We start from the raw sequence: 25,300 nt of genomic DNA, 5'->3' as shown, positions 1-25,300 counted from the left end.
ACTTCATTGGCCGGGTCTCGCTCACACGAGCATAGCGAGCATCCATTCTCTTCTGGGTGGGGCTGAAACCGGACACTGCCTCCCAACCCAGCTTCTGGATTGGTGGCGGGGAGGGACAGCGGCGCAGTGATCCTTGTGTAGAGACACTTCGCCTCAACTTTGCCGTACCGGGAGAGAGTTTCACGTTGCCGATCCTCCTCGTGACTAGACGTCCTTCCACTACCGACTTGTACGGAATACACCAGGACGATCCCAGTCAGCTGCTTGTACGGAATGCAAAGAACGTTGCGCAGTCAGGAACAGTGACACTGCCACTGATCCGCAGCTTTCTGGGCAGTGCTCTGAGGCGAAGGCACCGAGTGTCAGCCGCGAAGCCCTCAAGCCGGCCGCATTGCTGAAGGCAGCATTCTCGGAATCGGTGCGAGCGTCCTGGTGGTCGGCCCCAGCCCGACACTTCTTCCCAGCAGCAGCCTCCCGTAGGTAGTAGCCCAGGGCGCTCGAGGAGGGCCCCAAAATTGCGGATGCACGGCAAAATGGCCATTCTTTCCTACCTGCAAGAAACGGGACATTGCTCGGAATATGATGCCTGCGATCGCGGTTACCCTCCTCTACAGTATACTGTGTATTACGGAATACTACACTACACTACTACTATCAATAAGTTACTGTGTACGGAAGGAAGTGCGCAGCAACCGTTGGAAGTCGCCAAGTTTCTGGTATGAGCAAGGATTAGGTAATTTGGCGTGGAGCCGTGGTGCTGCCGGACTCCAGCCAAAGCCCGAAAACGGGGCAGAAGATCTCTGAAACCCCGGCGCTGACGCAGTACTCGGTCCGTGACGAGATCACGAACATCCCAAATTAGGTAGGGTGCCGCTCATCGAGTACCGTCTCCGCCAAGGGTCCCACCTGTTAAGGCAGCGACCGGATGGGCATCCTCCAACTCCAATGCTTCGCCGTACAATTCATTACCGTGTCCACGGCCCGAGCTTTGGGGTATTCACTACGTGCTCCGTAACACGGCCTGTTTGGCATGTCTTCGGGGCTTGACGTCAGCGACGGAACTTGCATCTTGATGCTGAATATCACCACACGAAGAGGAACAATTACAACTAACTGTGTTAGATGTGAAAAGACAAGGAACACACAGAATACGGAGAGAATATTCGATGTTACCCACAGTCGCGCCCAGCATATTGGGGCAACTTCAAGGAGGGAGTTGATCCGTACGCACGCGGCTGGGGCAAAGACCGAGTTTCCAAGCATCAGCCCCCACTTTCGTGCCGCGAGAGCCGTTGCACTTGGTAAAATGAGTAAAAAGCGGCGCTGACCAATTCAGGACCGGGAATGCTCACGGGTGCACCCCGGTTTCTGTCAGGCTGGCCTTTTTTCGCCCGCCCGGAAGGAACTGCGGCGCAACAAAAGAGCGTCGTCGAAAAATTTCCCCCTTTCTCTTCTGTTCATGCGGGTCCCGCCAAGGAGTTCCCGAACTCGCCTGCATCTGTACACTACACTAAGTTAGTTGCGGGTCGCTCACTGTCGAGGCCTGCCCCATGCCAGAGCATGGTCCCTTCGTTCTCGCTGCGTGCACAACCCCGAGGGTTCCGGCCAGCCCGTCGCCAGCAACGTCCCGCGCCTCCGCCCATCAAAATCTCTCTCTGAACCTGCGACGACCGGGAGACTCGCAAGGATCGCGAAACACTTTGCCTTGCCGGGTTTTGGTCCAGTCTCTCGCGCCTCTTTGAATGCACCGTTTGCTGCCTGCCGCCGATTTGTCCGCTGAAATATTACGGAAGGCAAGACGGATCCAGTATCGCGAGACTCGACGGCGCGACGCTTGTTCCCGCCACCCCCGTGCGACTCCGTCTCCGAGAATTCGGCACCTCTCGATCCGGCCTTGCAATAACGTCGGCGGTATTGGCCCGGAGCAGCGACTGGGGCCACCTTGGCCAGCCTGGCGGGCATCTTCGGATGATCGGGCCCTGCCCGCGATCCCAACACCATGGCGGCTCCAGAAGGGGAAGCCGGGGACGCCACCGGAGCAGAGCTGCCAATGCAGCGGTCTCGGTGGGCCACCCGGAAGTTGACCGTCAAAAGCAGCGCCATGAAGCGACTCTCGTTAATGGGCAGGAGACACAACAAGAGCTCGTCGGGCGAGAAGAAGAGGGCGTCGGGGGGGACCGACACGTCCCAGCCCGAGGACGGCGTGAAGAAGGATGATGGTACTTCCGAGGACGACAACGGCGACGGGGCCGGGTCGCGGAGACTTTACTTCAATCTCCCGTTGCCGCGCGAGCTGCAGGATGACGAGGGGCATCCGAAACAACAGTACGCGCGAAACAAGATCCGGACCGCCAAATACACCCCTCTCTCCTTCATCCCCAAAAACCTGTTTTTCCAGTTCCACAATATCGCCAACATATTCTTTCTGTTCCTCGTTATCTTAGTTGTGAGTTCGCCCGGCCCGCCCCCTCCCCCCCCCCCTTCCCCCCTTTTCTCGCCAAAACAGGCCAAGACATTGACCAACCACAACTCCTAGATATTCCCTATTTTTGGCGGCATCAACCCCGGCCTCAACTCGGCCCCCCTAATATTTATTGTTTGTGTCACGGCGATCAAGGACGCCATCGAAGATTACCGAAGGACAGTTCTCGATAACGAGCTCAACAACGCGCCGGTCCATCGACTCGTGGGCTGCCAGAACGTCAACGTGCGGGAGGATAATGTTTCGTTGTGGCGGAAATTCAAAAAGGCCAATTCCCGCTTTTTCGGCGCGATATGGCATGCAATCGAACGCCTGTGGAAGAAGGATGCGAAGTCCGGACGCCAGACCTTCATGGCGGCCGACCCTCGCATGTCAATCGAGTCGAGGACCACGCCGTGGGAGGCCGTCGCGTCGCCTAACACCTTCGTCTCGGCGCAGGAAGAGATCCAGATGACGCCGGTGCCGTCGCCCCTGCCGCGCAACCCCAACAGGCCCGACATCTCGACCGCAGTGGAGAGCGAGATGGCCCGTTTCGAGAACTTCAGCGGCGACCTGATCAACCCGCAGATTCCTATCTCGGGCAAGGCGAGGTTTCAAAGAGATGCTTGGAAGAACCTGGTGGTGGGCGACTTTGTTCGCGTATACAACGACGACGAGCTCCCCGCTGATATCGTAATCCTGGCTACCTCAGACCCGGACGGCGCATGCTATGTCGAGACCAAGAACTTGGATGGAGAAACCAACTTGAAGGTGCGGTCGGCTCTGCGGTGCGGCCGGACGCTGAGGCACGCCCGCGACTGTGAGCGGGCTCAGTTCATGATCGAGAGCGAGGCCCCTCAGCCGAATCTGTACAAGTACAACGGCGCCATCAAGTGGCGGCAGACCGTGCCCTGGGATCCCAAGGCGGAGCCGATTGAGAAATCGGAGCCGATCGGTATCGACAACTTGCTTTTGCGGGGTTGCAACCTCCGGAACACGGAGTGGGCTCTTGGCGTCGTCGTCTTCACCGGCCACGACACGAAGATCATGATGAACGCCGGCATTACGCCAAGCAAGCGACCCCGCATCGCCAGGGAACTGAACTTCAATGTCATATGCAACTTCGTCGTTCTCTTCGCCATGTGTCTGATGGCGGCCATCGCCAACGGCGTGGCCTGGGGGAAGCCGGATTCATCGATGGCCTGGTTCGAGCACGGGGCCATGAACGGGTCCCCGGGCCTGACTGGCTTCATCACTTTCTGGGCCGCTGTCATTGTCTTCCAGAACCTGGTGCCGATTTCGCTCTACATCTCGCTCGAGATCTTGAGGACACTGCAAGCGTTCTTCATCTACAGTGACATCGGGATGTACTACGACAAGATCGATCAGCCGTGCATTCCCAAATCCTGGAACATTTCGGATGACGTCGGCCAGATCGAGTACATCTTCTCGGACAAAACGGGAACGCTGACGCAGAACGTCATGGAATTCAAAAAGGCAACCATCAACGGCCAGCCTTACGGCGAAGCTTACACGGAGGCTCAAGCAGGCATGAACAAGAGGATGGGCATCGACGTGGAGCAAGAAGCAGCGGCCATTCGGGCCGAGATTGCCAATGCCAAGGTCAGAGCGATCCGTGGGCTGCGACAACTGCACGACAACCCGTATCTCCACGACGAGGACTTGACCTTCATCGCGCCTGATTTTGTTGACGATCTCGCGGGCAAGAACGGCCCCGAGCAGCAGCAGGCCAACGAGCACTTCATGTTGGCGCTTGCCCTCTGTCACACTGTCATTCCCGAGAAGCAGCCAGGCGACCCTCCCAAGATGATTTTCAAGGCTCAATCGCCAGACGAGGCAGCGCTGGTGGCCACGGCCCGTGACATGGGATTCACTGTACTTGGCTCGTCAAGCGACGGAATCGATGTGAACGTCATGGGCACCGACCGGCACTTCCCGGTCCTCAACACGATCGAGTTCAACTCCAGCAGGAAAAGAATGAGCGCAATCGTCAGGATGCCCGACGGCAGAATCCTGCTATTCTGCAAAGGTGCCGACAGCGTCATCTACTCCCGTCTCAAGAAGGGCGAGCAGGCCGAGCTTCGCAGGGAGACTGCACAGCACCTCGAGATGTTCGCGGTCGAGGGTCTCCGGACGCTCTGCATTGCAGAAAGAGAGCTTTCGGAAGAGGAGTACCGAGAGTGGAGGAAGGAACATGACATAGCCGCCACGGCTCTGGAGAACCGCGAGGAGAAGCTCGAGGAGGTTGCCGATAAGATTGAGCGCGATCTCACCTTGCTTGGCGGGACGGCTATCGAAGACCGTCTTCAGGATGGCGTGCCGGACACGATCGCGCTGCTAGGCGATGCCGGAATCAAGCTGTGGGTTCTCACGGGCGACAAGGTCGAGACGGCAATCAACATCGGCTTTTCCTGCAACCTCCTCAACAACGATCTGGATCTCTTGCGCTTACAAGTGCATGAAGAAGAGGCCAGCACGGCGACGGAAGAAGAGTACATTGCGATGGCCGAGGAGCAGCTCAACGCGGCCATGGCGAAATTCAACATCACGGGCAGCGATGAGGAGTTGAAGAAGGCACGGAAAGACCATCAGCCCCCCGCCCCCACACATGCACTTGTGATCGACGGCTTCACGCTGCGGTGGGTGCTCAGCGACGCGTTGAAGCAGAAGTTCCTGCTGCTCTGCAAGCAGTGCAAATCGGTCCTCTGCTGCCGTGTCAGTCCCGCGCAGAAGGCCGCCGTCGTCTCGATGGTAAAGAACGGGCTAGATGTCATAACGCTCTCTATCGGAGACGGGGCGAACGATGTGGCGATGATCCAGGAGGCAGACGTCGGCGTCGGCATCGCGGGTCTGGAGGGACGGCAGGCTGTCATGTCATCCGACTACGCCATCGGGCAGTTCCGCTTCTTGCAGAGGCTGGTGCTGGTGCACGGCAGGTGGTCCTACCGGCGCGTGGCGGAGTCGATCAGCAACTTCTTCTACAAGAACATGATCTGGGTGTGGGCCATCTTCTGGTACCAGATCTTCGCCGACTTCGACATCTCGTACATCTTCGACCAGACATACATCACCATGTTCAACCTCTTCTTCACGTCGGTCCCAGTTATCCTTATGGGCGTCCTGGACCAGGACGTGAGCGACACGGTGTCGTTGGCGGTGCCCCAGCTCTACCGACGCGGCATTGAACGGAAGGAGTGGACTCAACCGAAGTTCTGGTTAGTAAATTTTTTATGTCTTTTTCCCGCTCCCTTTTGCTTTCTTTTTCTACTTTTCTTTTGTGTTGTGTTGGGAGCTGTCGATTGTTCCTTTTTGCTGACCCATTTGTGATAGGGCCTACATGTTTGATGGCATCTACCAGTCGGTCGCGAGCTTCTTCATTCCGTTCATCTTCGTCGTGCTCACGACTACCGCGACCGGCAACGGGCTCGTTATTGCGGAGCGCACTCGGCTGGGATGCTACGTTGCCTTCCCGGCCGTGATTACCATCAATGCCTACATCTTAATCAACACGTATCGATGGGATTGGGTGATGATCCTCGTCGTTGTGCTGAGCGACCTCTTCATCTTCTTCTGGACCGGCGTGTACACGGCTAGTACCTACTCGGCCGGTTTCTACCAGGCGGCCGCACAACTCTTCCAGGAGCTTACCTTCTGGATGTGCCTGATTGTGACGCCGACCATATGCCTGCTCCCTCGGCTGGTGATCAAGGTCATCCAGAAGTCGCGGTTTCCCTATGATGTTGATATCATCAGGGAGCAGGCCAAGCGCGGCGACTTTGCCGACGCCGACGCCACGAAGGCTGCAGCGATGGCAGCAGGCGAGGGTATCGACGGCGGGTCGTCCAAGTCGTCCTCCTCGTCGGGCAAGCTGTCCGGGCGCAGCAGGAAACCGAAGCATACGCAGTACGCCAGCGTTGACGAGGACCGGCGGCCGATCTACCCGCCGTCGGTCGCGACGCACAACACGCGCACGCAGAACGGCAGCGACGGGACCAACTACATCATGCAGAGCCGAGCGTCGGCCGAGCTGCAAGGGGACCTCGTCGGCGAGGAGCCGGAGCGGGCGGTCACGCGGCCGTCGATCGACCGCGCCCGGCCGTCGTACGACCGCATCCGGCGCTCCGTGGACCGCGTCCGGCCCAGCTTCGAGGCCAGCAACGATTTTACTTCGGCCGCGCGGCTCAGCAGGGTCGAGTCGACGCACTCGACCCAGGGCCTGCCCGACGGCCAGCGCCGATTCAACTTGACCACGGTCAGGAAGCGTGGCTTGTCGGCTTTCTCGAAGAAGAGCATCGATCCATGATGATTATGCGCCTGTCCAGTCGGTGTATGGAGGAGTATTTGAGTGGGGAGAGGTACATTCATGCCCTTGTGGCGGTATGGTTGGTGTGGTGCTGTGGCGGCCTCTTCGATCCTTTGTTTTCCTTCTTGTTTGCCCTCATCTTTTGATCGCTCACCTTGTTAGATATCCCCTTGGGGCGTTCGTGCATGTGTTGCATGAAGGAAGTCGTATGATGACGGCGTTCTCCCACATCCACCCCACATCCACGGCCGTGGGCGGAGGAGACAGCGTTACGTCGTTTGTTGTGGGCTTTTACTATGGCGGTGGTTGCGGTGTAAAAAGTTGTTACCTATGGTCTGGGAAAGCGGAGCAGGCTGCGGAGGGGCTGTCAGTTGTTCAGTTGTTGTTACTGCTCGACAGCGCTGTTCTCTTTTTCTCCTTTGCTCTCTCTTTCGCTCATTTTTTTCTTGGTTTCTTAGCTCTGGTTTCTGTTCACATGGCATATGGCGTTTTGGATGGGGATGCATTGGCAAAACTAGGGGTTTTTCTTAGGTTTCCCCAAGCGGCTTGGACTTGCGTTATTGTGCTGTACAATAGAAGAGTCATTTCCGTATATGCCTTCCTGCTGGAATGCGAGAAAATAAGTTCTAGAGTCTGCGTCCTCTCCGGTGGACTGTCGTTCGCATGGCGCGTCACGGATCTCACACCAGGCTTCTCCAATAAGTTACTGTGTAACGAACGTTACGGCGATCCTGGAGAGCACCGAGGCGTTGGCGCCCTGGCCGCTGTGGGCCTACCTCCACACTGCCTACGCAGTAATTAGTGGGGATGGCCCCTGCCAAGACCTGCAAATGCACCCACACCCCTGCAGGCCATTGAACGTCGCGAACGCGGAGCATACCGAAAAAGTGGCGTGAGGATTCAACTGACGACTCGGTCCGTCCCCTCGCTAGCACCTTTTTCTAGTGCCTCTCAGCTCATTCACAAGCCAATGCCAGTCGCAAACCTGCAGTAATGCGTTGAGAGGGTGCCTAGCATCGAGGGCGGCGATGATGGCAAGAGAAGCTGCGTGGAGCCTGCTGGAGCAGCTCCGCGTTGCCACGCAGAGCTTCGAGTAAGAACCCATTGGGCCTCGCAGGCAGTTGTCGTCGCCCAGCTGAGCATTGCGTCCAGGTTGATTGGCGTCCCCGAGCACGTGTGGCCGTATGTCTGGACCGCCCTGGGCGTCCTGGTCGTCTGCTATCTCGCGCTGCGCGAGGACGACCGGCCGATCCGCTACACCGTCCCGTCGCCCAAGATGCCCGACCAGGTCGAGATCCTCGACGAGCCCTCCATCAAGGTACGTCATGCTCACGGACGCGAGTTCTGGTTGCCACAGCGCAGCTAATCCTCTTTTTGGGTCCGTATCAGGTTGCAGGCTCTACCGCTGTCCATTGCTACGCTCCAGCCACCGGACAGTTCCTCGGCCTCGTGAACCCGTCGACCCCGAACGCCATTGATCGAGCCGTCGAGCAGGCACAGGCTGCACAGACGAAATGGGCTGCCACATCCTTCCGCCAGCGCCGCGCCGTGCTCCGCTCCATGCTGCAGTATGTGCTGGACAACCAGGAGGAGATCTGCCGCGTGTCATGCCTCGACAGCGGCAAGACCATGGTTGACGCGCAACTGGGTGAGGTTCTGGTAACCGTGGAGAAGCTCCAATGGACCATCGCGCACGGCGAGAAGGCCCTGCGCCCGTCGCGCCGGCCGACGAACCTCTTGATGGCGTACAAGCGCAACACGGTGCACTACGAGCCCCTCGGCGTGGTGGCGGCCCTGGTCAGCTGGAACTACCCCTTTCACAACCTGATCGGCCCCGTCATTAGCGCCCTCTTTTCGGGCAACGGCATTGTCGTCAAGGTGTCGGAGCAGACCGCCTGGAGCTCCTCCTACTTCACCAATATCGCCCGCGGCGCCCTCGTCGCTCACGGACACGACCCGGCCCTCATCCAGACCGTCGTCTGCTGGCCGCAGACGGCAAACCACCTCACCTCGCACCCCGGCATCAGCCACATTACCTTCATCGGTTCGCGCCCCGTCTGCCACAAAGTGGCCGCCTCCGCCGCCAAAGCCCTCATCCCTGTCGTCGCCGAGCTCGGCGGCAAAGACGCGTCCATCGTGCTCGACTCGGTCAGCAAGCGCGACCTCCCGCGCGTCATCGAGATCCTCATGCGCGGCTCGTTCCAAGCCTCCGGGCAAAACTGCATCGGCATCGAGCGCATCATCGCCACGCCGGCCATCTACCCCCAACTCGTCTCGCTCCTCGAGCCCCGCGTGCGCGCCCTCCGCCTCGGCCCCACCGCCGACGTGGGCGCCATGATCTCCTCCGCGTCCTTCGACCGCCTCGAGGCCCTCATCGCCGACGCCGTCCAGCAGGGCGCGCGCCTGCTCGTTGGCGGTGCACGCTTCACGCACCCGGACCACCCCAGGGGCCACTACTTCGCGCCGACGCTGCTGGCCGACGTGACGCCCGACATGGCCATCGCGCGCGAGGAGTGCTTCGCGCCGATCATGGTGCTGATGCGCGCTCCGGACGCGTCGGCGGACGCGGTCCTGGCCGTCGCGAACGCGCCGCACTTCGGCCTCGGCAGCTCCGTGTTCGGCGCCGAGTCGGACCCCCGCCTGGCCGCGCTCGTCCGCGGCATCAAGGCTGGCATGGTCGCCGTCAACGACTTCGGCGCCACCTACGCCGTGCAGCTGCCCTTCGGCGGCGTGTCCGGGTCCGGTTACGGGCGCTTCGCCGGCGAGGAGGGGCTGCGCGGGCTGTGCAATGTCAAGGCGGTGTGCGAGGACCGCTTCGCGTGGCTGGGCGTCCGGACGGCGATCCCTCCGCCCATACGGTACCCCGTTCTAGACCAGGAGCGCAGTTGGAGATTTGCGAGGGGCGTCGTGGAGGTTGGGTATGGGATGGACATTGCGAGGAAGCTCAGGGGCGTCTTGGGGATTGTGAAGAATAGCTGAGCGAGCGTTGGAACGGGCTAAAGCAAAAAAAACAAAAAAAAAATAAGCACCCAAGAGGCTTGCTAATGCAAGCAGAGAAGTAATAATTCTAATGCTTTTACCCCCAGGGTACCCACTTGCTCATATACTGGTGGTTGTCGGAGTTCAGAAATGCCCTCTAACAGTGGCTACGGAAACCAAATAAGGCATGATTCTGATCGTGTCACTAATAAAATAACGAACGAGTGTATTTAACTACTGAAAGTCGAAAATGAGTACATACCTCAGCACTAAACCGTTGCCCTAAAAAAACCCCTCAAGATGCTCGAGCGGTGTTGCAAACCAAACCCTTCCACGCATACCCAGAGCATCACGGCCAAAGAACGCCCCTATCCTGCGCCCACAATTCATCCAATCCCGGCTGTCAAGCCATGCTGTCAGAAGCAGAAAGCATCAAAGCGATATCCCATTGCCGTATCTACCCCTTCCCCAACCAAGCACTAAACGCCCTCCGCTCCCAAACCAACCTGATCAATCCATAAAAAACTCTGTAACGGCCCCGCGGCGACGGCAACAGCCGCACCCGCACCCGCACCCTGCCTCATCCCACGACCTCTTTAGGAAGACCCCAGCAAGTGTAAGTAAGTACGGTAAGGAAGGGTATCCGTATTCCAGTCGTCTACTCAGCCACCGTCCGTTCCATCTAAATTGTGCCCATCCACCCCGTCCATCCCCGGCCCCTGGTCTCAAGAGAAAAAGGTACAAGGTTACAAGACCTTGAGAAAGAGAGGGGGAAGAAGTTAGTAGGAAAAGAGATAACTCGACCATCTCGCCGTGGGATAGGGCGTCATCCAGTTTGATGATCTCTTCTCCCTCCCATGTACCAGCGAACGTGCGTGAACAATAACTGTCTCCCGGTCAAAGACAAACGACCGCCTTTTGTGTATGCTCAGGCGGTCAACGCTCATGCCATCAAGAAAAAATCGGCTTCCATCCCACCAAAGCGAGCATCGAAATGTGCGGTATCAACAACGCCCCCTCGTCTTTCGAATATACCACGTTCGAAGCCTCTCGGGCATTCCATGAACAGATCTCCTAGATCTCCAGCGCTCCTGGCCCTACAAACGAGCCAAAGACGGCGGGAACTGCTGCTTCCATGAAACAGCCTGTCATGATGTGCTCTTCGACAGGCTTCATCTCGACCGATTCGGCGTTGTAGTCTGTCTCGCCGAGAAAGAGGATAGATATCCTCCTCAAAGACTCATGGTCAACCACTCCCACTCTTGCGGGCCCGTATGCTGACTTCCCGGTCCAGCCAGCGGTCGAGACAGGGAACCAAAGGCGCTGGAGAGGCCGAGACTGCTGCTGCTTGGCTGCAAGGAGGAAATCGCGGAGCTAGAACCCAGCGGCCGCGTCGTCGCCGCCGCCTCGTTGGATCCCGTCGAGCTCTCCGGGCTGTCGATGTCCATATTGCTCGGGGACTGCTCTACTGTCACGCTCTTGCTGTGGCGTCGTTGACGCTTCGAGGAAACTGCCGGAGGCCGCGGTTGGGAGGCGGCGCCGGGCCCCGGTGCACTCTTTGGCGGTGCGGCAGCAATCGGAACGACTCCCTTGCCACCGACTACGCCGCTGGACGACCCAGCGTTGCCATGGTAGGATCCTGGCGTGCTTCCGGTCGTGTTATTCCCAGCCGATGCGGAACCGCTCGCTGGGCTTCCGCTGCCAGTAGCGCCGCCAGCTTTGCTCAGCCCTGCCGGCGGCGTGCTCGCTCGTGTCTGAGGAGGGTTAGCGCTGGCGGATGTAGATAATGCAGAATTCTTCTTCGTCGCCGTTCCCGAGCCGCTGGAACCGGCGTTCTTCCTGGATCGAGTGCTGGTGCCGCCAACACCGAGGCCCGTTCCGGAGCCGCGGTTCCGCTTCTTGATGACATCGGTCTTCAAGCTCAGAGGCCTGACCACTCCATGCAGCTTGAGGAAGAGGCCGCAGGCGTTGCAAAGAGGTTGACCCTCGGGGTTCCGGCGCCACAATGGTGTTGTCTGAGTAAAGCAGTTCGTACATGTCGTCGGTGTGCTGGAGTTCGTGTTGTTGTTGTTATTGCTGTTGTTGTTGTTGTTGTCGCCCTGCTTGGCTCCTACCCCTTGCAGATTGGTGGTTGATCCGTGTCTCGACACCGGCGGAGGGGACGACGGTCGACTGGTGTTAACGGATGAAAGGCCCGACGCAGCCTTGGGCTCGGCAGGCGGAGAGTTCGGAGTCGACTGGGCCAGCCTGTCGGACGGATTACCCCGGCTTGCCAACCCAGGAGTAGACGCCGTCCTTGGTACCTTGCCGATGCGCCCGTTCGTGACACGGAAGGATTGCGAGTGCGATCTGTTCAAGCTCCCTCCTTCCCAGTTGCCGGCCGCGTCTACATAATCGGTCGTGGTGCCGCCTATGGTCACCTGCTTCCGAGGAGGACCGGCAGGATATCTGGCCGCCTGCGTGCTGAAGTTGCCCGGAAGACACGGATCCCACTGCAGCGACGAACTGTCAAACCCACCATCCTCCATGCCTTGAGAAGCAAAGTCCTGGGAGATCGGGAGGTTGCGATCGGCAAAAGCGCCTCCGTCCTCGTCATCTGAGTCGGCGCCGAACGAAAACATATGATCCTTCCCGAGGCTGGCGGTAGAAGAACGGCCGAGCTGCTCCTGCTGGAAGACTTGGGCAGGGTCAATGTGACCGAAAGAGCTCGGTGCAGTGAATGCGGACGCGGGTTCTGAGGCAGCGCCGACACTAGGATACATCATGTTGCTGCCGGGCCCGTACGCAAGCTGGTGACCGAGGGCACTGCCCATGCCAGGATGGGCAGTCCGGTAGGGCTGTTGGCGCGCATGGCGCACGTCCATGGATCCAAAATAAAAGCCATCGCCATCGCCCAAGGGGTGGGGAGTCGAGACGGCGGACTGATAGGCGGAGCCGGGAGGAGAGTAATAGTTTGCACCCAAGGAGCCAGCAGGCATCGATGGGCCGTTGTACATCGCGGAGAACGGATCGTGGGTAACTAATGGCGAACTAGCCGGGGAGAAGGAGAAGTGCTGCTGGAAGGGTCCGGCAGAGGTTATGATGGGATCGTTGTCCAAGCGGAAGGTGTCGAGTGGGAAGGGGATCCCCGCGTGATTGGGCGGCTGCGACATGGTGCCGGCCGGATGTAAGTGGTCGAGTGAGTACTCGTTAAGATCCGCATCGGCTTCGAGCCCATTGCTGGCAAGGCCGGCAGTGACCGCGGGAACGTGTGGGGAGAAATCGGCCGGGCGTTTCCGGTTCTGGCGGATGCAAGCAAGATCAGAACGCCATCACAAGCTGAGGAGCGCGCCCCTGGTGGCAACGCGCGAGAGAGAAACCGACACAACAAAGCCATTCGGGGTGAGCTTGCTTGGGGAGCAAAGGGGGGCACACTTACACGTTGGCCGGTCTCATCGATGCTGGTTTTGCGCGGGTGTCGGGGAACGTAGCCGAACTCCTCCTGGACTCTCTGGTGGGCGGCAACGGGCACCGACTGGGGGATCAGAAGCTGCGAGGAGGGTTCCTTGCGGGGCTTGCTGTTGATGGGAATGGCCGACGGGGTGGTGTGAGCCGACTTGTGTTCGGCTCGCCGCATGGTTTCTGGCGTCGGGGTCAGCGCCAGGCCGGCCGGGGTTCCTACGCTGTCGTTGTTGATGAAGTCGTCGAGGTTCATGGGGTCCGTCGGCAGCGGGGGATGATCCGAAGACTGGCGCAATTGCGCAATGCCGCTTGGGGCATTGGCAGACACGCCAGGGGCACGGTTGGCTCTTCGTCGGCCCACAGAGTCAGCAGGATGTCTTCTCTCCCCTCTTCAATCCCTCCAAAACAGCCAAACCGCGCAAGGGCGAAAAAGAACTGCAAAAGAAATGCGACAAAAAGGCTGGCGAAAGAACGAACGACCTACTTCAGCGCGTTGGCCGCTCGGGCGCCATGCAATTTGAGGTGCATCATCCGCCACGTCAGGTTCTCCATGCGCTCCTGGGCCGGGAGGAGCAGCTTGGTCTTCGCGTAGAACCGCCAGACCTGGATGGCCAGCGGGTCACGCTTCTGCATCTCCTCCAGGTTCTGGGTCTCGCGCGCGACGATCTGCTGGAACGGCGGGAAGGCGGCGGCGCGCAGCAAGTCCGGGTGGGCACCGCCATGAGTCAGCGGCGGGCGATGGTTGTGATGGAACTCGGCGGCACGCAAACTGCTGGGCCTTGCCGCGGCGGCCGCCGCCGTCGCTGCTGCTGCTGTCGCTGCGGTCGCTGTCGTTGACGGCGGCATTGTCTTGGCACCGGCAACGGGCGAGCGACCGTGGTCGAATCGGTCGGGTTTCCGGCTGCCGGTCGCGGCGGCGTCGGCTGGCCTGCGAGGAAAGCGGAAGTCGTGCTCAGTCATGGTCGGGTGCATGGGAGCCAGCGGACTTGACGCCGCGAAGGAATTCGTCGTCGTGCTCGCTGCCATTGCGGTGCACTGCAATGGAGGAGGAACACGCCGCCGAAACACAGCCCAGTGCTTTCTGGACGGAGGGGACACTGAGCAAAGGATGGGGGGTGAGAGGTGTTGTCCTCGATCCGCTGCTTCTCGGTTTTTGGACTTTCCCCACGCTCGCTCGGTCTCCCGGGTGGCAGCACAGGCCCCTGGTGCGTTCAGGCGGGTTGCGAGGGGCCCAGAGGGACCGCTGCTCAAACTTGTGGGTGGGCACAGGGCCGGGCCGAAGCAGGGCCAGACTTGCCAGGGCACAGTGCCAGATGGTAGGGGCCCAGGTGTGAGCTGCTCAATTGCAGTGTGCAGTGGAGTGCCCGTGGCGACAAACTCGCAGCTTGGCTCGGAACCCAGCTAACGCAACCTTCGCAATGCGGGAACGCTTATTTCTGCTTTTACGTTTCCTGCAAATTCAAGTATGCTAAGTGAAATGCAGAGAGGGGAAGAACCAGCCGGCAAGGATTCACATTCTCCGCCCGAGGATAGGTAACCAAGGTAGTTAACATCAGTTAGCGCTAGATGCCTGTGGCCTACTCCCTGTTGCTGACAACTTGACCCCGCCAAAACTCGGTCAGAGGGCTGCAGGAGTCAAGGGACACGAAACGGCTGTGTCCTTGTGGGCGCTGACGACGGAGTGCGCCTCCAATACGTACATACAGTACAGTGTTCCCGTTGTGATACTACGTCAGAACAGAGATGAACCAATTCACCAACCACGGCCCAGAGATTACGGAATACCTCCGTTTGGTTAGTTACCGGATTCGCTCTCAAGCAACCAGCCAAGCGAGGTTTCTGATAGTTAAGTGTTAGTGAGTGCCAAGCAGCTCCTCCACTTCGCGGTGGCGGCACGCAGGAACCATCCCACTCGGGAATAAGCCCGGCAGGAGGACCCTACCTATGGAAGAGAAGGCGAGCGGTGGAAGGATCTGTCGGCGCCCACAAGCTCGCTGGCCTCTCATGGTACTGTGTGGTTAGTGGTGTCAACGTTCACGTTCTTGGTCTTTCAGTACGCTACCTGCCGATGCCTTGCATCCTCTTGTCCTTGTGTCCGGAACTCGACTCGAAGTATCAACAAAAGAATGCAAGTCCAGATCTCGAGGGGATCCGCCGAACTGAAGTCTCATCAAGGAAACGTTTCGTCGGTCTCTGCAAAGACCTACTTTCGCCAAGGTTCGGGTCCGTTTGGACATCCCAAGTTTACAGAAGCCGCTACGTCTGTGTTGGTCTCATCGAGACACTCAAACTCAGCCTGGCTGGATCGATGGAAAGCTCATCTTTGTGCCGCCACCATGTGGTTTGGTGTGCGTGGGTCGCTAACCGGCCGAAGTCGCGGGTACTTGCCCCACATGGTCAGCCCCGATGCAGCCCGGGCCGCCGGGGGTGGGATGGGGGGATCGTTGGCGGCGACAGCCCCACGCTTTGCTCCCAAAATGGATGATGGATGTGTCGCACTCACGTTAACGTTACCGAATATGTAGTACACAACCTGACATACATTCTGGCACCTCCACCGCTGTGAAGCCGTGCTTTACCAAGGAGGCAGCGCATTGCATCACACAGCGCGGTAGGTAGGGCATGTGGGCTGTGTAGGTTGCGGAGGGCGAGCTGAGTTGAATTGCCCGGGTGTCCCTCGACTGATGAGGAGAGAGATGTGTCCACGGCCACAGGAGGGCTGGAGTTGACATAGGCTGTACCTCCGCGCCAGGTAGCGTGTTGCAGATGGAATGGGCAGCATTCTGGCCCGGGTAGTGTACCAGGGCATTCCAGGCGGATCTACACTACACGGTAGGCAATAACTCCGCTAACGTTGCTGCAGGCGGCACCGGGCCCTTGAGCGAGAACCCTAGCCGCAGCCTTCCAGGAGACCCGAGGCTATGAGGAACGGTGTCCTGAGAGCGCATCGAGACCGCCATCCCGCGCGGCTGTCTGCGGCAGGCAACCTGAACGGGCATCGGGCCCCGGCCGGGCGTGGGGAGCAGGAGATCGTCAAGACACCAGAGCTTGCGCGGGAGCGGTCGAAACCAAGGGAGAGGTGGCGGAGCGAGTAACCAGCTTGAGCAAAACACCAGGCAGTCTTCGATTCTATCCAAGCTCGCAACTAGGGGCGGTTAGCTGGCAGGCTGCTGGTTGGCAGCTAAGTTGATCTCACCGCGTCGTGGTGTTCCGTAACATGCATGCTGGCGCTGGCGAACCCTCTCTGAGGCGCGCGGGGAGCAGCACTCGTGGCACCGCGAGCGTGGGAAGGTCTCGGCCCTAGGATTTCGCTGGTCTCGAAAGTCAACTGAAAATTGCCTTGACACTCAATCATACCCTCGTCTCAAGATGATGGGGTGGTTTGAAGTTCGCTCAGACCCAGCTTCCTGCAGAGGTTGGCAAGGGGGCCGGATGACCAGGGTGTGAAGTACCAGGTACTTGCCAACCAGGAATCGAAGAAGTGGGAGGGCTCACAGGCGACCCCCACCTCAGCGAGTCAGCCCATTCAAAATCCACAGTTCACAATGAACTAATGAGACTAGCACCAATGAGACTCGCTGACTTCTTTGCCCACTGTGCTCGGCTCGCTTTTTGCGATCATTCTTCAAAGGTGATGGCCTTATACGTGTGCCGAAAGTGATGCTGCTCGACCGAAGCTAACGCGAAGGACGTTACCTAGGGCAGTTAACAGCCACGTGCTTGGGCCCACTTGGGTCTCGCCTTGGTTCTCCACACGAGTCACAGGGAAGAACAAAAAGGCGGTCTCAACCCTCAACCCGCCTGGCTCTGGAAACAACCGTGAAGGTCTGGACGACAGTCTATTGCTGAGACATCCAGCACCTATTATCTGTGGCGCTCACGTCCGTTCCAGGAACAATGCTCACATTACTGTGACTGTGTGTATGGCTCTCGCTGGCAGTATTCCGACGTGGAGCACTACCACACAATTAGCGGGCCTTTCCAATCCCGCAACCTCTCCACCGTGCCCTTCCAATTTACACTAGCCCCTACCGAGGACCACTGTCGGCAGCAACCGGAACAGGCTTTGCTTTGCAGCCTTCCGTGCGGCCGCTCGCGGGTGGTGGTGCAGCTGCCGCCTCTAGATCGCAGAAGGATTGTTTCAATCTTCGTCCGTCCCCGGAATCGGCCCGTGGAAGGGCTCAACAGCCGCTCACGACTGGCCTCTTTCCTTCCCTCTCCGGGTCGGTCATCCGATTTCGCTGCTGGACCCTGGCTCTCATGCTAGTTACTGGACAGTGTCTGGCTCGGAAGCCATATCCCTATCAGGACTGAGGTCTGAGAAGGCAAGTGCTTCCCTGCAAAACTCATACGAGCTTGGCGGAGGGCAAGGCCCGCTGCCATCACATGCAATACCCCGACACGCGACCTGGGACGGGAAGACGGAGAGATGCCTCCCCAGCGGAACCATGCACGCATTACGCAGTAACTCAGGTTAACTGCGACCCACACTCTCGCCAGTCTCTCCTCCCGAGAACAGTAACCTTCCAGCTCTTGTCCTCCTCGCCGCTCACAAGGGACCGCGAATCTGATCTGTCCGCTCACCACTTCCTGGTTCCTCGAATGCCCAATGAGAGCCCGGGGGCGGTGTGGGGTTTGATTGCCAACCCAGCCCATGCGGCAGCAGGCGGGACAATGCGTGGGGGTTATCCAGTGCCCCCGCCTCCATGTTGACAAGTCTGATATCAATCGATTGCTCGCCTGATGACCAATCATTCAACATGAACCTCGAGTTTCAACCCTAACCCTACATGGATGGTTGCTCCTTTGTGCAAAGTAAAAATGTCCGGGATGGAAGAGCTGGAACGACTCGGGAGCAGGTGTCCGTTGGCAAATGCATGAAACCCGCTGAGCGTTGCAGTGCCAGCTGAGTGTCCGACGGGCCAGGATGCATGGTGTGCAGGGCAAGATGGGATCCTCTGCAAGCCTTTATACCCGTTCAACAGCAGATCGAGAGCCATTTTCCTCCTCCCCCCTTATCGCCCGCGGTGATAGCAGCCAACGACCCGTCCAGTCAGGATCAAATCACAATATCTGACGAGCTCGAACGATACGCAGTACACGGGTACACTACACTCGGCGAAGGAGAGAGACACTCCCCCACTGATCCACGCTCAAACCCCGTGTTCACGTGCACAAACTTCATGGACGGCGTCTCGTGCTTTCCTTCCATCCCGCACGAAGAGCCCTTGGGAACATCATCTTACGTCTTGGCGGCGGGAACGCGCGCTCGGCTGGAACCATTTAGCACATGTGCAAGACGGTATGACGGCGGCTCAAAACATCGAAGGCTATTTTGTGCTCATCCTGTGGCCGAGAACGGCTGTGCTTCTCAAATCGTGGCTGCGTGCCTGGTCGGTTGCGATGTCAGAGGTGACGGAGTGGTGGTACATTGTCTCCTGCAGAGCACGCACGCCTGGCAGCCGTGTACAAGATGCAAGGAACCTCTCGGCAGTCTTATGAGACAGTGCTGCATAGCGACAGCAACTTGTCCAATCCTCTATCCAGTTCATGTGCGAACAAGCTTGGGATCCCGTGGCGAGCATGGTCCCCTCATACTAGGCCAGCTCGGTTGCCAAAATTGCTTGTCGAGGATGATACCCGAGGAGGGCATCCATTCTGTCAATGGCACCGCCAGCCACAAGCTGTGTTGCAGTGAAAATCAACAATGAGAAGCTGGAGCATCCTGGCGCCGCTCGATAACTAAGGGAGCGTGCAGCTCGTTACTCGCCGGCTGAGCTGGTCGACCCATGACTCTCGCTTTCCTTCCCACTCTCCTTTCCTTTTTCACCCCCTACCCCTTTGCTAGACTCTCTCCATTCCATGGATACATGAGCATTCACATGGGAATAAACCTCTCGACCGAGGATCTAAACTGCTGAGACAGCACACTACCCCTGAAGCATGTACTCGCCATGCTCAACACATTACAACAGTCGAGGAATCCGCCGCAGACTGTTCTCTTAGCTGGCGCTCAAAGCCGCTCATCACGTCGCACCTCCCACGAGATGAATTAGCAAGGAGCTGGATAGGACGGCCAGAGACATGGGCCCAGCCGAATGGCATGGCTCCCCCGAAACTGCTCGACTGGGCGGCCTGTGTCGGCAACGACACTATCCGCGGTCAACACAAGACTTACATCCCGCTGCAGACATCTTCCCGACTATCTCGACTCATCCCCTTCACCGGGGGCGTCATACGGAGGGAATGCTTCCAATCTATTGCTATCATGTTCAGCCATGTATCATTCAGCATCCTCTTCGCCTTCCCATCATCATTCCTACATCCTTCAAGAGGCCCCAACTTCAACTTCAAGAGCTTCCAGCTTGGACTTCAAGAGCCCATGACGAATGCGGAGACGGGGCGCTGAAGTTCCCAAGTCAGAGAGGCTTCCAGAAACGATCGAAGCAGAGTCTCGCAAAATCAGAGTCAAGCAAAGCACCAGATGTCCGACATAGCACCAGCCCCTTGTCACTCCCCGACCATGCACAAAGCCATCAAAAGTAAACGACCGCAATCTGGCTCGCTCCAACGCAGCAGATCAGAGCAGCGCAGCAACGGCCACCACACCGCCCAACACGGCACCCATCACCTTCACCCGGAGAGCCTCATCCCTGCCCGGTGCATCCCCCGTCGAGCCCGCGGTGGCGCTCGCGCCACCGCCGTTCCCGGACCCGGCCGCCGTGCCCGCCGGCCCGATCACGCTCGTGCTGGTGACATCGCCGCTGACGGCCTGCGCGACGGCGGCCAGGCCGACGGAGGTGGACAGCGCGGTGGCCCCGTCGCTGCTCGTGATCGTGACGACCTGGGTGACGGTCTGCGTGACCGTCGTCCAGGTCCAGCCGCTGCCCCAGGGCCCCCACGGCGAGCCGGCCGCGCCGCCGGGCCCGCAGCCGCCGGGCCCGCCCGCCCACGGGTTGCCGTTCCACTCGCAGCCCGTCACCGTGTAGGTGCCGCCCGTCCAGGTGCGCGTCCACTGGCTCCAGGCCGACTGGACCGCGCTGGCCGGTCCGCCGCCGCCGCCGCGCCACGGGCCGCCTCCGCCGCCGCCGGGGCGGCCCCCGGCTGGGCCGTTCCAGTTGCCGGTGTACGCTTGGAGAGGGGGCGTAATTGTTAGCTTTTTTTGTTTTTCTGTGAATGAGAGGCAGCAGTCTAGGGAGGCAAAAGAGCGGGTGAGGTGGGGGGAAGAGGCCGGGCGGATGGGTGTGCTGAAGCGTGGTTGTCGGGTTTAGACAAACCTGGAACAGAGACGGTGTACACGCCGGTGGATCCGGCCGCGCTGCACGAGGACCACTGGGAGCAGAGGGAGGACGACAGAGAGCTGTACGACGTCAGGGCCGTCGGCGTCGCCTGGCAGGCCGAGCTGATGCAGCTCGAGACGGAGGCGCCCTGGGTCGCGGAGCAGTAACTGGTGGGCGCGGGCCAGGCGGAGGACGACGACCACCACGATGAGAAACACTCGTGCTGTGATGATGGAGGTCAGCATCTTGGAGCGGGTGGAACGCGGGGAGCAATGGGTCCACGAACAGCGCAGTCCGGAGCCCCAGCCCACCACTGAGCATGGGCGACCGCAGTGGCACCAAGGAAGGAGGATATGGTCGAGATCTTCATGGCTGATGGAGATGAAGTATTGAAGATGAGTGAGAATGTGTGCAGAGAAGTGCTTGGGAAAAACCTGGGAGCGTTAAGGGAGCATTATATATAGGCAGGTATCCGCGGATGTTTCGGACGATGACGAAGCTGAGAGACGTCAACGGCCGTTGGTCCAGGGTTTCGCTGCAGAGGGCTCTGCCACGGCTGTGTTGACTCTGTACCCTGGACGCTACACTTTGGCTCGGCCCTCCACTCATAGCATACATTTGTCCTGACATAGCAAGCATACGGACGCTACGTAAGTTTGGCCCCAAACTCCATTCCATGGGACCGGAACATCTCTGGCGAAGGAGGTGACCTCCAAGAGGTTCCGGCGTGCGCGCTGTGAGCGCCACCGTGCCGCTGCCGCGCGGCCTTGAATCCCGAAAGTCCTCCTTTCTGCGCGGAGGCGTTGCCGGCCCGGGTCATCAATAGTCACTAGACCCCCTTCGGTGGTGGCACCGCAGGGAAGCACACGACGCCGTCCAGCTGCTGCGAGCGATTCTGAAGCAGCCGCGTAAGACAGCCTGTCTAGCAGCCGAGAAGCCGAGCGCGGCGGGGAAGAACGTAGGTGAGCCACTGATGTGTCGCCTCTCAAAACCGTCTCCGTGCCGCTGCGTGCCGCTGCGCCCAGCATCTCGGGACCGAAGGCTGGGGAAAGTCGACCCGGTCGCGGGGCTGACGCAAACCGGCCATTGTACAGCTCAGGCAGAAATGGCAAGGGAGTCAGTTACGGGTCTCAGGGCCATGCTGAACGGACTCTCCTTTTTTGCAGCCCGTCCTGGAGTACGCAAGTCTTGTCTCTCCCCAGATGTTCGGGTGCGGCGAGTTGGGGAATGTCCGACAGCCCAACCACAGCCAGCCTGGGGGATCGCCCAGGTTCCACCTTTTAGGCCAGTTTGGGCATCGCCCCACTGTGCCTTCACAGCTTCACCGGGGTCCTTGTCGGCCGGGTTGTGTCTCCTTGACGCTTCTGACTTGGACTTCCATTGTCTATCGAGTGCTGCACGACGTCGGCGGCGTCGCGCTACCCTTCGCGGAGATGCGTCATGGAAACACGGGCTGCGGAGAGTTTCCTACGCTGCTCTGGTAGGGCTGGCATTGGTGGGCATTCAACGTTACACTATTCCGAAGTGGACCTGAGAAACCCACAAGGCGCATCTCAGAGCCAGCGTTGATCGATAAGATTAGATCTCGTCATTCTACTGGGCAGTGTCATTTCATTTTTGGAAAATTCGAATTGCTCAGTCGAGGATGTCTTGTCAATGCTGAGCCTGTGATCCATCACACCGCCGGCTTAGCTTTGCGGCCTGTGCAACCTTGATGACGACGCTCAGGATAGTTACTTGCTCTTACTTGTGTACAGGAGCGTTCCTCCCATGCAGCACGCTGTTGGCCCAATCTCCTAGCAAGTCAGCGTTTCGTTCCACCGAGATGATCTTGTCTCAGTTGACGCGTCTCTGCGACGAAGCTCAATTTGTTAATGAAAACTGACGATCGATAGCCTGATACAACTGTTCTACACTCCATGCAGCCCAACAAAAACGCCTACGATCGGTATGGCCCCAACGGTCACCGAAACCACGTGGCCATCTATCCTATCCTTTCCTGTCCGCACACTGAAAACTCCATGATACTCGAGAGAAGCAATGCAAAACACGGCCGACGAGTTGTCGGCGTGATAGCCGAAAATGACGTGAAGGAAATGCGGGAAGAAAAAGGGGGATCTGAAGCTGACCTTTCGGACCGTCGCCGTTACCCATCCGTGTCATTCATTACCCCCCTCGCTATGCCGTCAAAATGTTCCGCCCCTTCATACTACCCCAAAACTCCTGAAGAAACCGCTCGGCATGCAACTCCCGTCACTACCGCGAGCCCCGGGGCTTCTCGGATCGCGGGTATAGGGACTTGGCCCGCCGCTGCTGGCACTACAGCATAGTGCCGAAGGCGTTCTCCTCGAATGGAATCGGCTTCCGCGGGGTGCCCTCATCGGTGGCCGGTTTGCGGTGCCGGAAGGTAAACCCGACAAACAGGCTCTTCCTCATCTCCTCTTCGCGATCCGCCATGTTTTCGAGCGCCTGTTGCTTCTCGTGCACCTCCTTGTACTTGGCCATGTCTGCTTCGTTGCTGAAGTCGTCGAAGTAGCCCGCGTCGGTTTCCGAATCCAGCTCGGGAACAAAGGGCGGTTTGGTTTCGCGCAGCACGGGCCAGTCGACCTCGGCAAAATACTGATGGTCGTAGATATCCTTGATGTTCGAGAATCTCTTAGACCTCGAGTTGATACAACTGCGTTCGTCAGCCTGCGGTTCACCCCAACCAACCATTCGGACGCGGCCGCGCGGCAGCTTACGTTGTGATGAAGTTCCAGGTCCGGTTGCTCAAGAAGTAGTTCGGGTCTTCCCACACCGGCCGCTTGAGCACCTCTCGCCAGTGGTTCAAGTTTCGCCACGTCTCATCAGCGGTCGCCCCTGCAAAGGGAGGAAAGCCCGTCAAGGCCTCGAAGAGCATGCAGCCCAGGCTCCAGTAGTCGACCGTGAAATCGTACTCCTCGCCCCTCAGCACCTCCGGGGCCATGTAATCCGGCGAGCCCACGATGGACTTGGCGTAGTTCACGTCCCTCTCCCGCATGGTGCGGTAGCCCTCCCGGCGCTCGGCAATCGTCCGCTGATCCATCGGCTTGCCGAACGGGACTGACGTCGCGGACGCCTGCTCCAGCCGGATCCTCATCGACTCAATCTTAGAAGGAGCCAGGAAGCCAGCCGCCAGGCCAAAGTCGGTAAGCTTGACGTGACCGGTCGAGTCGACAAGGAAGTTTTCCGGCTTCAGGTCGCGGTGGATGTAGCCCAGCTGATGCAGGGCGTCGACGGCACAGAACATCTCGGCGATGTAGAAGCGCGCGTGCCGGTTGGACAGCACACCCGTGTTGTTGAGCAGCGTGCGGAAGTCGCCGCCCGGTACATACTCCATGGCAAGATAGATATTCTTGTCGTCCTGGAATGAGTACAGAAGGCGGACCAGCCAGTCGCTCTTGGCCGTCGTGAGAATGTCCCGTTCGGTCAGGACGTGCCGGACCTCGTCCAGCTTGAACAGCAGCTTCTTGCTCATGACCTTCAGCGCGCACACCTCCTTGGTATCCTTCTTCTGCGCGAGGAAGACCTGGCCGTAGCCGCCTTGGCCGACCTGTGTCAGAATCTGGAAATCAGCGTGCCGCAGCCTCACCCGTCTCTTGCGGAGATTGGCGCGCTCTCGGCCAGTGTACTTTGACCACATCTGGTCATAGGTCTCCTGGTCCGTCTCCGGGGGCGGCGGATACTCCGCCTTGAACGCGTTGAGGCGATTCTGCCTCGCGCTGACATAGGTGAGAAGGTCGAAGTAGTAATCGAGGAAGTCTCACCAGGGGGTCAGCGTTGGCCCAGGTACGCCCACTACAGCGGCATAACATCCAGTCATCGAGAACTTACAGAGCTGGGTGACATTGACCAGTCGCTTGACGCTGGGCCTCTGCAGTATCTCGCGTTCCTCAGCGCTGAGGCCCCGAGTTGTGTTGAATCGCTTGACGGTTGGCGACGGCCGGTCTCTATGTTGTTGATACAGCTCTTGGCGCGAGATGGCGGCATGGCTGGGCTGATAGGTCGGCTCGGCGAACGGATCCCGCGGCAGCACCGGAGGCGTGTTTTCCTGACCCTGGTTCCGCACGGGGCTTCCAGTGCGGACAATGCCTTTGCGGATAACGCTGTCGTCAACCGCTGAGGGGCCTTCATCGAGGTTCTGCAAATTGCTCTTCCCGGGGGACAGCGGCGCGACAACGCTTTGGGGCCGGCTCAGCTTCACCGGAGTATCGAAGGCGCTGGGAGCCGCTTTGATGTTCATGCCCTGGAAAGCGGCTGGGAGTTCATTGGCACCGGGAGGAACCGTCTTCTTGCTGGGGCTGCCCTGTGGAGTGGTGGCAGGGGTGATGAAGTTGTTCCGAGTCGGTGTGGAGGGGCGCACGTCGGTCTTATCCTGCTTCCCGCCAGGGAACAGATTGGCCATAAAACTCGCCATGATGTCCGAGCTGAGCGATCTGCGCGCGGGGTTTAGAGAAAGCAAAAGCAGGATGGAGTGCGCATGTCACTAACTCGCGCCCCGCATGAGCCCGCAGCAGGCTCGTGGGAATAAATGGGAATGCTGCGCCAGCAACACGATAAAATGCAGAGAGGGTTTGAAAAACAGTCTCAAACAAGCTGCAGGGCGAGAGAGGACCGCGCCAATGTTGAATGCGAGCTTAAATGAACAGCGCGACGCGCCAGTGGTCTTGCCCCAGCTGCCCAATCGATTTGGCCGTGTAGGGCGATTGGCGGGGTAAGTAAGGGAACATCAACATGCAGGGTTGCGGGAGCAACCTGGACAACCCAACGGGGAACCAGCTGAAATGTGGGGCAGGG

General features: G+C 59.1%; 5 protein-coding genes across 5 annotated transcripts; 2 read left to right on the top strand and 3 right to left on the bottom strand.

Annotated features, from left to right (window-relative positions):
* Window positions 1-1,698: 1,698 nt before the first annotated feature.
* Window positions 1,699-7,421, top strand: THITE_2153879 (uncharacterized protein). The gene is made up of 3 exons (XM_003651409.1): window positions 1,699-2,446; window positions 2,537-5,697; window positions 5,813-7,421. Exons 1-3 carry the CDS (start codon window positions 2,000-2,002, stop codon window positions 6,783-6,785), a joined length of 4,581 nt encoding a protein of 1,526 aa, XP_003651457.1. The 5' UTR covers window positions 1,699-1,999; the 3' UTR covers window positions 6,786-7,421.
* Window positions 7,422-7,816: 395 nt separating this feature from the next.
* Window positions 7,817-9,764, top strand: THITE_2044375 (uncharacterized protein; the record flags this gene model as incomplete). Its single annotated transcript, XM_003651408.1, has 3 exons — window positions 7,817-7,878; window positions 7,938-8,103; window positions 8,175-9,764. 3 exons carry the CDS (start codon window positions 7,817-7,819, stop codon window positions 9,762-9,764), a joined length of 1,818 nt encoding a protein of 605 aa, XP_003651456.1.
* Window positions 9,765-10,996: 1,232 nt separating this feature from the next.
* THITE_37279 (uncharacterized protein) lies at window positions 10,997-14,231 on the bottom strand (the record flags this gene model as incomplete). The annotated part of the gene is made up of 3 exons (XM_003651407.1): window positions 10,997-13,045; window positions 13,177-13,552; window positions 13,690-14,231. 3 exons carry the CDS (start codon window positions 14,229-14,231, stop codon window positions 10,997-10,999), a joined length of 2,967 nt encoding a protein of 988 aa, XP_003651455.1.
* A 5,554-nt stretch (window positions 14,232-19,785) lies between these two features.
* THITE_2127356 (uncharacterized protein) lies at window positions 19,786-20,855 on the bottom strand (the record flags this gene model as incomplete). Its single annotated transcript, XM_003651406.1, has 3 exons — window positions 19,786-20,336; window positions 20,483-20,708; window positions 20,772-20,855. 3 exons carry the CDS (start codon window positions 20,853-20,855, stop codon window positions 19,786-19,788), a joined length of 861 nt encoding a protein of 286 aa, XP_003651454.1.
* A 1,732-nt stretch (window positions 20,856-22,587) lies between these two features.
* THITE_2111775 (uncharacterized protein) lies at window positions 22,588-25,198 on the bottom strand. Its single transcript, XM_003651405.1, has 4 exons — window positions 24,995-25,198; window positions 24,338-24,939; window positions 23,227-24,265; window positions 22,588-23,162 (listed from the first exon to the last, which is right to left on the bottom strand). Exons 2-4 carry the CDS (start codon window positions 24,918-24,920, stop codon window positions 22,805-22,807), a joined length of 1,980 nt encoding a protein of 659 aa, XP_003651453.1. The 5' UTR covers window positions 24,921-24,939; window positions 24,995-25,198; the 3' UTR covers window positions 22,588-22,804.
* Window positions 25,199-25,300: the final 102 nt, after the last annotated feature.

Source organism: Thermothielavioides terrestris, chromosome 2 (assembly GCF_000226115.1).
Source record: "Thermothielavioides terrestris NRRL 8126 chromosome 2, complete sequence".
NCBI lineage: Eukaryota > Fungi > Ascomycota > Sordariomycetes > Sordariales > Chaetomiaceae > Thermothielavioides > Thermothielavioides terrestris.
This window is presented reverse-complemented; position numbering and strand designations above follow the sequence as displayed.

What these genes read in the sequence shown, in the direction of transcription:
- THITE_2153879 (XM_003651409.1), top strand. Translation starts at nt 2,000, where the DNA reads ATGGCGGCTCCAGAAGGGGAAGCCGGGGACGCCACCGGAGCAGAGCTG. An exon ending in TGTTCCTCGTTATCTTAGTT is followed by an intron (nt 2,447 to 2,536) that starts GTGAGTTCGCCC and finishes CACAACTCCTAG; the next exon opens with ATATTCCCTATTTTTGGCGG. An exon ending in TGGACTCAACCGAAGTTCTG is followed by an intron (nt 5,698 to 5,812) that starts GTTAGTAAATTT and finishes CATTTGTGATAG; the next exon opens with GGCCTACATGTTTGATGGCA.
- THITE_2111775 (XM_003651405.1), bottom strand. Translation starts at nt 24,920, where the DNA reads ATGGCGAGTTTTATGGCCAATCTGTTCCCTGGCGGGAAGCAGGATAAG. An exon ending in GGTCAATGTCACCCAGCTCT is followed by an intron (nt 24,266 to 24,337) that starts GTAAGTTCTCGA and finishes CCCCCTGGTGAG; the next exon opens with ACTTCCTCGATTACTACTTC. An exon ending in ACCTGGAACTTCATCACAAC is followed by an intron (nt 23,163 to 23,226) that starts GTAAGCTGCCGC and finishes TGACGAACGCAG; the next exon opens with TTGTATCAACTCGAGGTCTA.